This window comes from Dipodomys ordii, unplaced genomic scaffold (genome assembly GCF_000151885.1).
Source record: "Dipodomys ordii isolate 6190 unplaced genomic scaffold, Dord_2.0 Scaffold235, whole genome shotgun sequence".
Classification (NCBI taxonomy): Eukaryota; Metazoa; Chordata; class Mammalia; order Rodentia; family Heteromyidae; genus Dipodomys; species Dipodomys ordii.
In genome coordinates, this window is record NW_012267451.1 from 1,094,012 (window position 1) to 1,106,588 (window position 12,577).

The window sequence follows — 12,577 nt, forward strand, 5'->3', positions numbered from 1 at the left end:
GGGAAACAAAGGAGGAGGCTACAATGCTTGATAAGAAATGTACTCATTATCTTGCCCATGTAATTGTAACCCCTCTGTATAGTATTTTCACAATAAAAAAAGAAATGAAGGCATTAAAAATTAAGGAGCAGGACAAGGCCTACTAGCTACTATGATGCAACTTGGAGTTAAGACAGAGACCTCATAACTACCCCAATAGGTTTTATACCCCAATCTCTCAGAATATCCGTATGTGTTTCAAGAAGAAGAATAAAACAGAGAAGATACCCAGATTTTGTTTGGACTCTCCATATATTCAAGAAGAAACTCAAAGGTCAAATTCATTCCATTCAAGCCTTCCCTTTTCTATCATTGTTCCTTGTGGGGAAATTCCTGTAGTCTAAAGTACCATTGTAACCCTTTCAAAAAGCACACTCTGTTTTTTTAATTGCATTGAGATTTTTGGGCACCCATCTGCAGCAAAACCTTTTATTCTTGAGAATTGAAACTTTACATCTGTCTGTAAATACTCAGTCTCCAACATCCTAAACCTCTCAACCACAATGTAAATAGGAAATTCGATAGAAAATTGATTAACTAATTAGTCTTCAAAATTTTCACATGAAAGAGGAAGCAAGGATATCCCTAGTTCTTCCATTTCATTAAATGTCATACCTACAGGTCTTCAGTAGCTACTCCAAGCCCTGAGTTTTGATGATCCTACTGTGCAGCCTCTTCAGGCTCCTGGTGATGTCCCTGTTCCTCAGGCTATATATGAAGGGGTTCAGCATGGGGCTGACCACCGTGTACATCACCGAGGCCACCACAAGTTTCCTGGAACAATGAAATACAGTGGAACCACAGTAAGCACCAAGCAATGTTCCATAAAAAAAGCAAACCACCGATAGGTGAGCGCCGCACGTGGAGAAGGCTTTGTGCCTCCCACTTTGCGATGGGATCTTCAGGATGGAAGAGATGATTTTGTAGTAAGAGAGAAGGATCCCTGAAACAGGAACAAATCCCAATATGACACTAATTAAATATATGAGCAAGTTATTTCTAAAGGTATCAGAACAGGAGAGCTTAAATATTTGAGAAGCATCACAGAAGTAATTTGGGATTTCCACACTTTTAAAACAGGCAAATTGTAAGATGATTGAATTGTGCAGCAGGGAGTCCAAAAGACTGAAGAAAACAGACACCAATACTAAGATCCGACAGAAGCGAGGGTTCATGCGGACTGGGTAGTGTAGGGGGTGACAGATGGCCACAAAGCGGTCGTAGGCCATCATGGTCAGAAGCATGTCATCCATACAACCAAAAAAGAGGAAAAGAGACATCTGTGTGAGGCAGCCTGCATAGGAGATGGCTGTGCTTTGTGTCTGGATGTCCACCAGCATGATGGGAACAGTGGTAGAAGTGAAGCCAATGTCAGCCAAGGAGAGGATGGAGAGGAAGAAGTACATGGGGGTGTGGAGGTGTCGATCAGAGCTGACCACCAGGATGATGAGTAGATTTCCGAGCATGGCGATCAAGTACATGGACAAAAACAGCCCAAAGAGGACTGGCTGTAATTTAGGGTCATCTGAGAGGCCCAGGAGATGGAACTCTGAGACTGTGGATAGATTTTGTGCTTCAGTATGACTTGGGCAACTGCTAAAAGAAGAAATCTCATTAGAAAAATAAAATGCATATCCAGGAATGCTTAACTGAGTCTATTTGGAATTCAAGTATTTATATGTTTGAATGTTGTTACTTAAGGTCCAGTGTACTTAGAAATATTTCTCAAATATTTCTCAAAGTGGGGCAATCCCCCACTTCTAATATCTTCTCACTCAGAGATGTCTTATTCCCCAACTCTTTGTCTACATATCTGTCTCAGTGGTGAACAGCATTGTTAGAAAGCCAAAAACATAAAGGTCATCTAGAGCATGATCACATGAAAATTCAACCCACTCTTGTCTTGCTTTTAGAACATCTTCATTGAGGAGTCATTCTAATGTGTACAGTTCTGTCATTTTTAATACATTCACAATAAGGCAACTATTAGCATAGCTGATTTTTACCACACTGAAAAGAAACCCTGACCCATGAGCAGTCACTCCTTACTTTACTCCAACCTAAGGCAGACACAAATCTACCTCTGGTCCCTCTGGACTTGCCTATTCTGGTAATATGTATTTTGCAGAGAAATTGAAATGTGGTGTTGAGTGAAATAAGTAAGGCTCAGAGACAAAGGGCACTCATGTTCTTTCATACATGGAAGATAGATCATTTATCAACATATATGAATACATATACAGGGTCATTTTCATCTATACACAAATTGAGTAAAGTGTGGTATAAGTAGGAGAGGATGCTCCTTGATCAGCTAAGCTGCAGTTTGATCAAATGAATAGCAGAAAGCAAAAGCCCCTACTTTTTAAAAGTATACATTGCAGACACCAGTGGCATGAGCCTGAGCAGGAATGTGCATGAGACTCTTACCTCCAATGAACCACCAAAAAAAGGAGGAAGTGGAGCTATACATTTAAGTGCTAAATACTTCAAAAACAGCTCCAAGTCCCTGAGTTCAAGCCCTGACACCAGCACACGTGTGCATGCAAGTATACACACACACAGACACACACACACACACACACACACACACACACACACACACACAAATACATGGAGGAAGGTGAAGTATATGAAATGAGAAAGAATGACCTATAAAACTGAGCTCAAAGACGGATACAGGGCAATCTGTCAACAGTGGCTCATTGTTGTGTGGTACCCCTCTAACTGAGCAGCAGCAGCAGCAGCAGCAGCAGCAGCAACAGCAGCAGCAGCAGCAGCCGCCTCTCAGTTAACCTGTCCTCATGATCCAGAAAAGACATTTCCTTCACCATCTACCATCAGTACTCACTCGCTTGAGCTGCTTCTCTCTTCAGACATGACCCAGTTGGACAGATCCAAGGACCCCAGACCTGGAACTCAGGGAAAGCTCAGCCTCTATCCTCAGGATGGAAATGAAGACACCATAGGAGCAGAGCTAGTGGATGCCAGTGATGAGGAGAGAGACATAGGACCAGAGTCCTAGAGACAGTAGAGTGAAGGGCAGGAAGAACAGGCTCATCCTTGACTTCTATATGACTTTGGAGGATTAATGCCCACAGCTCACAATTAGCCAAATTGTGCATATTATTGGACCAAGTCTCTGTGGACATTTCAAACTGAGAGCTGAGAGGACCCAAAAGAAAATCCATGATAGGTTTAAGATTCTTTGTTTATCCAGAAGATTCATACACTTGAACTTCCACCATTTTCACTTATTGTATGGTCAGAAACCATTTACTTTACAAAGACCTTATATAGTATTTACAAACTGGAGTAACTTTTAATAAATTCAAATTGTTCTCTAATTATCCACACAATACATCTTCAGAAACATCATGATTTCAACTTGAAAGTGTAATTTATTCAAACTTTATTTTATTATTTATATAAACATTTAATCTAACACTTCCTTCACACCACCAAACACCATTCTGTTATTTCAAAGAAAAATCTTGACATTACAAGCCCTGAAATTACAAAACAATAAGGGTAAAGTGTTGAGAATGTCTTTTAATCTGGATATCAAGTTCATTGGCATTCAAAATTACATTCCAAATAAATATTGTATGTTCTGGGTTTAATTGATTCTTCTGTGAATTCTCTGTGGAATATTTTTTGAGGATTAATTTTAAGCTTTAAATCAAGGACCTCAGCATAAAATTGACCTTAGATATCAGCACAGAGACCACCCCACACTTATTTTAAAGAATAAATGTAGATTAGTTTTATTTGGGTTTGCATATAATCCACATTAAGAAAATATGTTAATCAAACCAAAATAGTAAGTAAACAATGAATAAATCACTCTTAAATATAATATAAACATAATGTTTTCTATTTCAAGTATGTGTACTACATATAAGAAGGAGAATATTTCTAAAAAGTATACCATTTCTTAAAATGCATAGTTTTATTTTTATTGTAAAGGTGATATACAGAGGGGCTACAGTTACGTGTCAGGTAATGAATATATATCCTTTTGAACAGTGTCACCCCTTCCCTTGCTTTGTCCCAGTTTTTCCCTCCATCCCCCCCCCCAACAAGTTGTATGGTTCATTTTCAAATTAGTTTCTAGTGAGTATCAGTGCTCCATTTGTTCAGCCTTTGTCTTTCCATTTCTATGCCCACCCTTACCTTCCCCAAACAGGTAAACTTACATATAAGACAAAAAACAAAACAACAACACAGGAGAGAAAAACCAAAATAACAAAAAATATCTTGTTTACATTTTTGTAGTTCATTTGGATAAATATTGTTTTATATGATCATATGCATACAGCTGTAGAGCTGTTGTGATCCTCCATTAAGACTATTCTTTGGTCTCACTGTGTGAATGTTTAGAGTTATGAATAATTTATCATGTCTAAGTCTATTTTTTGTCATTTGTCTTTTGTAGATTTATAGATACACTCTAGTTACAACAAATGAGGGAAACCACAAAATCTGTTTTTCTTGGTGTCTGGCTTACTTTGCTTAATATAATTTTTCCAAGTCTTTATATTTCCTTATGAATTGTACAATATCATTCTTTCTGTTGGAAGCATAGAATTGCATTGTGTATATGTACCACATTTTCTTGAGCCATTCGTCTACTCTGTGGTAGCTGGGTTGATTTCATATCTTGGATAGGTAAATGATGCTGCAATGAACATGGTTGTACTTGTGGATTTAGTGGGGTGTTGTTTGTGGTCAGTTGGATAAATGCCTAGGAGTGGGATGGCTGAATCACAGGGAAACTCTCTGTTTAGCTTTTTGAGGAATCTCCATAGTTTTCCAGAATATTTGAGCAAGTTTACATTCCCACCAACAGTGTAGGAAATTTCCCCTTTGGCCACATCCCTGCCAGCATCTATAATTTTTAGTTTTCTTGATAATGGTCATCTAATTGAGATGAATGGAATCTCAATGCTGTTTAGATTTGCATTTCTTTTCAGGCCAGAGATGTTGAACATTATTTCATATGTCTATTGGCCATTCTTAATTCTTCTGTGAAGTCTTAACGTTTTTAGCCCACTTCTTTGAAAATTTATTTTTGCCACACTCTTTTTTTGAATATTCATATTGCCTTTATGTCGAGGTACAAACGGGTACAATAATTCACTTTAGGGGTACAAAAATCTTGATTAATGTTGCCCCTTTCATCATTTTCCCTCATCTCTCCCAATTCTACCCATCCCTTTAATTTTCCTAGTTTCATTTTCATCTATATTCATTAAATATTTTGATTACATTCTCTACCACCCTTGTTTTTTCATCCATTTCCCCTCCTCTTCTTGGTTTCATCCCCGTCCCCAACACTTCAAGTTCCAGCTTCCTGATATTCATTTTCATAGACAGTAAGTTCATTGTTCGAGGGAACTACACCATTAGAATCCTCTCCTATGTATTCCATCTTTTAGTCAATACATTTGTCCATATGTGCCTATGACCCTGAATATCTTTACATGTATATTTATAAAGTGGAACTCACTTCCACCTATGAGAGAAAGTATACAACCTTCTTCTCTCTGGGTTGACTTCGTTCACTTCACATAACTTTTTGCAGGTCCATTCTTCTTCATGGATAAGTATTATTCCACCGCATATGCAAACCACATTTCTTTGTCCAGTGTCCACTGAAGAGCATCTACACTGTTCCCATTACTCAGATTACTCCCATTACTCAGATGTGGTAAGCAGTACAGGAATAAGCATGTGCAAGGCTTATGTGCACACTAAGAGAACATGCTGAAACAGATCCAAGGTCCCTCTAATACTGAACGCATCCACTAAGCATATGGCAATGGAGGGAGTTAGAGTCTGAGAAGCTTTATGCTTCCCACAAGAGGAGAGAAAGAAGTTGGCTTCTAACACAGAACAAAAATATATACATAAAGTTCTAGAAATGGAATCCCTTATGTGCTTGAGAAAGTCAGTAAGATTCTTATCTCCAATTAAATGCCTAAAAAGCTGGAAGTTTTTCCCCATCTCCTCCACAAATTATACCAACATCAAATATAGTGAAAGCAGGGGTTATACTGTGGGGGAGGGACATACAAAGCAACAAAGAGATAATCTTATACATGCATTAGAAACAAATACATGGTTCATTTTCCTGACATCACATTATCTGACCTTTTCTGCTTGACTCATACATATACTAGATATTGCAAATAAGGGAAACCATGGTTGTCATGTCGAAAACGAACTTTGCAACTTTGGTAGGGGGGGTGCTGGGGGGGGGGAATTGGGGGGGGGGGGGGGGAGGCTAGGAAGGAATGTGAAGGGTAAACAAAGGAGGAGGCTGCAATGCTTGATAAGAAATGTACTCATTATCTTGCCCATGTAATTGTACAGTATGTTCACAAAATTTAAAAAAAAAAAAGCTGGAAGTGCAGCTATGGCTCATGTGATGGAGTGCCAGCCTTGAGCAAAAAAAAGTTCAGTCACAGGGTCAGATAAAGCTCACCACTTGAATCACTTTCTTTGATAATTTCTTTCTTTCCCCTTTTCAAAAATTGTGTTCTCTTTAAATAGTTGCACAGAAGAATTCAATTTATCATATCATTTATGGGATCTACACATCTTGATCAGTGTCACTGATTCCATTATTCTTCCTTGTCCCTCAAACCCCACACATTCCCTCAGTTTACCTGGATCCATTTTCACATATGTACATGTGTGAATGCAGTCATGGTTGTCTTTTGTATTCTCATATATTTAATTTGTCACCACTATACATACTGAAAAGTTGCTTGTCATGGTTTCATGAAAGGAAGAAGAAAGGAAGTTTATTTATTTTTTTATTTAAGTAGTTGTACAAAAGGGTTTCAATTCAACATGTCAGTGATGAATGCAATCCATTTGGATTAATATCATAAAAATCAAATGTGTTTGAGTGAAAAATAAAGATTCTGTTTGGCAAAAAAAGATGTTTCTGGAGAAGTCTTTTTTTTACTTTCATAATACAAATGTAATGAATGTCACTTCATAGGTATAACATTCTCTTGTTTTGTGGTATATATTTTACTTTGAGAAAAGTGGAAGTTAAAGACTGAGTGGATCATTAAGAAATAAGACAGACCAGGCAGAAAAGTCCTCATGAGATACTTCTTTCAAAATAACCACTAAAAAACAGGAAGTGGCACTGTGGCTCAAGTAATAGAGTACTACCCTTGAGCACAAAAAGGACTTGAGTTCAAGTCCCACAAATGATAAAATAAAGAAAAACAGAAAGAAGCAGAAACCAAGAAAGAGAGAAAGAGAGAGAGAGATCAGTAGTAATCAGAGGAGTACATAAAACACAAATCTTGACCTGAATAGATGCAGCATCTAAAGCCTATTGTGGACATTCTCTTTTTCTCCACTTCTTTTCCAATTAATTTTTTAATTTAATATTTACATTTTGTGTTTGCTGATGTTGTAACAATTCTGAGCACATTTTGTCTATTCCGATTTCAGTAAATAATGAAAACCCCCTCTTATAAAAATACAAAATAATAATAGAATAGGCACCAGTTCTCTAGATAGTGAGTCTATTTGATAAAATATTTCTGTAGATTCCCCATAAAACATTTTAAAAGACAGAAATGCATCCATGAACAAAGGGTGAACCAATTCAGCAGTGGTATTCTATGTTGGTCACTATGTTGGAAATGAACTGTACAACTTGAGGGGGAAGGGAAAGACAGAAAAAAAATGAGGGAGGGGTGAACTGTTAAAAAAAGAAATACACTTCATACCTGACTTAGGTAATTGTAACCCCTCTGGACAACATCTTTGCAATAAACAAAGTAAAAAGGAATAGAAATATGTCTATGAACTAACTCTGTGTGTGTGTGTGTGTGTGTGTGTGTGTGTGTGTGTGTGTGTCTGAGACCAGGACTTGAACTTGGTATCTCAAACTTTAGCTCATTAGCTGACACCTACTACCTGAGTCATGTCTCCAACCCCTGAACTTTTAAAGAAAAATTATATTTCTATTATCTTTTTTTTTGTCGGCTACAGGGCTTGAACTCTGGGCTTGGGAATTGTCCCTCAGCTCTTCAGCTCAAGGTGAGCGCTTTACCACTTGAGCCACAGCACCACTTCCGGTTTTCTGGTAGTTTATTGGAGATAAGAGTTTCATGGACTTTCCTACCCAGGCTGGCTTTGAATCACGACCCTCAGGTCTCAACCTCCTGAATAGCTAGGATTACAGGTGTGAGCCACCAGTGCCTGGCTTCTATTATCTTTAAGTAGTTGTACAAAGCAGTTACAATTCAGCAAATCAGTTTGTTCATTATCCATGTCTGACAGTCCTTTGAGAGTTGGCCTGATAGTATCCATGGATTGGCTAATGATGAGCTCTGGGCATTGAGACTCCAAGGCCACAAAAGTCAGTGATGACTCTGTCTTCTCAGTCCTCCAGTTTAGTGTCTCCAGAACAGTTAGTTCTGTGTCTGCCTATTCGTTTACCAGCATCAGCAGGATCTGATGTCACTGTCTTCCCATCAGTCCTGAGGACACAGGCTGAAGCCTGGGCACCAGGCTTGGGAGGGGCCTCGGAACTGCACTACTCAGTCTTGGCTAAAAAGAGAAAGAACTTCGCCTTGTAAGTGCAGAGGCATGGATGTGTGGAGGACTCTGGAAAATTAGAACATGCATGACAGTAGACAGCTGGATGGGAGGATACCAGTAAAAAAAAAAAAACAGGCACTTGTAAGGATTTGTGAGTTTATGCTCTTAGGTTTCTTTGTGGTACTTGAAATCTGATTCAAAATTTTCTTTCTACTGGGCACCAGTGGCTCATGTCTGGAATCTTGGCTGTTTAGGAGACTGAATTCTGAGGACCAAGGTTCAAGTCAGCCTAGGCAGGAAAATCCCTGAGATTCTTATCTCCAAGTAGCCAGAAAAAAGCCAGAAATGGAGCACCAGCTCAAGGGGCAGGGCACTGCCTTGTGTAAAAAAAAAGATTTGGGAAGTGCCCAGATGCTGAGTTCAAGCACCAGCATCTGCACACTCGCCTGTATTGGTTCTAGATCCCCTAAATTTCCAAGCTCTTTCTATTTAATCTATATCCCAAGCACTCCAAAAGATTATGAAGTTGAAGAGAGGATGAGAACGGCAGAAATTACAACCTCTGAAACATTATATCATTTTATATAATATATCTTACCATTTTAATTTTAGAATCATCCCATGATTCCATAATTCCACATTCTACATCTCTTTGCATTACCTCTGTTTCATATTCCTAGAGCGAAAAAATACTCACGTTTATTATCTAACAAGAATACAAGGACAATTATGCTAGTCCAAAGACTTGAACTCAGAGTCATGGTAATATATTTCACAAACTAATGGTGTGTCTGATAAGAATGCACTTCTTAAGGGGAAACATATGCATCAATTAATAGTAAAAATGGAAATAAATTGCTAGAAATCATAGGACTCCCTCGCCAACATAATATATAGGAATTATTTCTTGTGTTCAATGCAAACAGGCACAGAATTTTAAAGTGTTGCAATAATGATCTTAACAAGTTAGATGCCAACCCTCTCTCAGCTAATGTCACTTGTCATCTACAAATTTTGAAGTAGACATTTGTCTTTAGACCATATTCTGATACAAGCTAATATATTTTTTTCCTCTGAGCAAAAATACTAGGTTTTTGTCATGTGAAATGATTACATTGCAGCAAGATTAGGTAATTGTAGAGGAGGAATTTTTAATTCTCTCCATCCTCCTAACTCCCAAAGAGTGTTGTTTACTTGAGACACAACTAAAAGGATTTTCTAGAATAGGTCTTTATGTATTTACCATGTAGTCTCTGGAAAAACAAATACAAGCTTGCCTGGATATTTTCTAAAATGTAGAAGTAATGTGAATATTAATTTTTTTCTTTTTAAAAAATTTTTGTTGTTTTTGTAAAAGTGAGGTACAGAGGGGTTACAGTTACATGAGTCCCTTAATGAGTACCTTTATACTTCTTCCTTCGCCCTACCATCCCCACTCACAAGTTGGATAGTTCATTTAAAACATTGTGTCTAGTGAGCACCATTGCTGCATTTGTTCACTCTTGGTCCCTTCATTTCTGTGCCTCCCTTATACTCCCAAAAGCAGATAAGATAAAATGAGAAGATAACAAAAACTAAGCTATTACATTTTATGAGCAATAAATATTTTGTTGTATACTCCCTTAACAAAATTTAGGTAATTTAGGAGTGACATTTTAGGGAAAAGTCTTTCCATAGACATCAATGAATACTCACATGGAAACACTGATACAAAAATCTAACCACAGAAATATTACAATATTTTTCTCTTGTAATAAATGTAAAAAATCATATTTCATATGTAGTTATAACAACTTCTGAAAGTTCTATATGACTACACCATGATTCTTTCTCAGTTTTATTGGTGTCATCTTTATAAAACTGTGCCGTTCCACAAAGCCACAGATAAGGGCTGGGAAGGTGGCTCTGTAGTAGAGCGCTTGTCTTGCTTGTCTGAGGCCCTGGGTTCAATTCCTCAGCACCACATAAGCAAAAAGAAAAAAGCCGGAAGTGGTGTTGTGGCTCATGTGGTAGAGTGCTACCCTTGAGCTGAAGAGCTGAGGGACAGCGCCCAGGCCCAGAGTTCAGGCCCCACGACTGGACCCCCCCTCCAAAAAAATAAGCCACAGATAAGAGTTATTAATTAACTTTCAGCTATTGAAAAAACTATAAGGCAACAATTAACTCCTTAAAGGAAGGAAATCAGAAAGCACAAGAATAATGAAAAACTTCTGGAAGATAATTGCCATACCACCAAGTTTTCTGATTAGCAACTGCAAACTTTTATGTTCCAATAATGCTGTTGTTCCTTATGTAGTATTTAAAACCTTCCCCCCGACTCAAAGACATTTGCACAAATTTTAAAAGAAAGGAAGATATATTTGATTGATTCTAAATTTCCTTCCATTACGATGATATTTTTCTACAAATGGAATGGATGTGACTTATTCTCGTGTGTGTGTGTGTGTGTGTGTGTGTGTGTGTGTGATGGGACTTGAATCAAGGGCCCAAGCACTGTCTGTGGTTAGATTTTATATCAGTGTTTCCATGTGAGTATTCATTTATGTCTACCGCTCTGTTTGCTGGAGACTGATGCTCTACAACCTTGAGCCAAAACTCTACATCAGTGTTGTTAATCGGAGATGAGTCTCACAGACTTTCCTGTACAGGTTGGGCTGGCTTCAAACTCTGATCCTCATATCTCAGTCTTCTTAGTAGCTAGGATTACAGGTGTAAGCCACCAGAAACCATTTTTTTATTTTTTATTTTTAACAAGTAGACTGCATTTCAGTGTTATCATGGACTTTTTAACCTGTATACCTTTTTCTTTCTTGTGCTAATCTCTAAAGTAGGATCAAATAGAAGTTGAAGAACAACTGAAAGACAGAGTTACAGAGATTCAGGAAATGTCACTATGGAGAATGATTTCAGAAGCTTTGGTATCAGGTAGCAAATATAGCTTTCAAATACTAGAACTCAATATACACATAGCCTTTGTTATCCGTTTAATTTTTCTCAAGAATGTTCTTTTTGCAACAGTTGCCCAAGCAACAGAGAAGCACAGAATCTAACAACTGTCACAGAATTCCATCTCCTGGGATTATCAGAGGACTCTGAACTACAGCCCATCCTCTTTGGGCTGTTCCTGGCCATATATTTGATCACCGTACTCGGAAATCTGCTCATCATCCTGGCTGTCACCTCTGACCCCCACCTCCACACCCCCATGTACTTCTTCCTCTCCATCCTCTCCTTAGATGACATCTGCTTCATCTCCACCACTGTCCCTAAGATGCTGGTGGACATTCAGATTCACAGCAGAGCCATCTCCTATATGGGCTGCCTCACACAGATGTCTCTTTTCATCCTTTTTGTCTGTGTGGATAATATGCTCCTGACTGCCATGGCCTTTGACAGGTTTGTGGCCATTTGTCATCCTCTACGTTACCAAGTCATCATGAACTCTCGTCTCTGTGGCTCCTTAGTTCTGGTATCTTTTTCACTCAGTCTTTTTGAATCCCAGCTACACAATCTGATTGTCTTACAACTTACCTGCTTCCAGGATGTGGAAATTGCTAATTTCTTCTGTCACCCTTCTCAAATTCTTAGCCTTGCTTGTACCAGCAGATTTAGCAATGATATAGTCATTTATGTAATTGGCATCACACTTGGAGTCTTTCCTCTTTCCGGGATCATTTTCTCCTATTATAAAATCATTTCCTCTATTTTGAGAATCTCATCATCCAGTGGGAGGTGCAAAGCCTTCTCCACATGTGGCTCTCACCTGTCAGTCGTTTGCTTGTTTTATGGAACAGCTCTTGGAGAGTACTTTGGCTCAGCTATTTCTCATTCCCCCAGAAACAGTGTAGTGTCCTCATTAATGTACACGGTGGTCACCCCCATGCTGAATCCATTCATATACAGCCTGAGGAACAGAGATATCAGTAGGACCCTGAAGAGGCTGCACAGTAGGAAAATCTGA

General features: G+C 38.4%; 2 protein-coding genes across 2 annotated transcripts; one reads left to right on the forward strand and one right to left on the reverse strand.

The window, feature by feature from the left end:
• Nucleotides 1-671: 671 nt before the first annotated feature.
• Nucleotides 672-1,661, reverse strand: LOC106000717 (olfactory receptor 7E24-like). The gene has a single exon (XM_013035995.1). It carries the CDS (start codon nucleotides 1,518-1,520, stop codon nucleotides 672-674), a length of 849 nt encoding a protein of 282 aa, XP_012891449.1. The 5' UTR covers nucleotides 1,521-1,661.
• A 9,848-nt stretch (nucleotides 1,662-11,509) lies between these two features.
• Nucleotides 11,510-12,577, forward strand: LOC106000718 (olfactory receptor 7E24-like). The gene is made up of 2 exons (XM_013035996.1): nucleotides 11,510-11,541; nucleotides 11,635-12,577. Exons 1-2 carry the CDS (start codon nucleotides 11,510-11,512, stop codon nucleotides 12,575-12,577), a joined length of 975 nt encoding a protein of 324 aa, XP_012891450.1.

Coding starts and splice junctions, on each gene's coding strand:
- LOC106000718 (XM_013035996.1), top strand. CDS start 11,510: ATGGAGAATGATTTCAGAAGCTTTGGTATCAG. Junction 11,542..11,634: donor TTCAGAAGCTTTGGTATCAG/GTAGCAAATATA, acceptor TTTTTGCAACAG/TTGCCCAAGCAACAGAGAAG.
- LOC106000717 (XM_013035995.1), bottom strand. CDS start 1,520: ATGTACTTGATCGCCATGCTCGGAAATCTACTCATCATCCTGGTGGTC.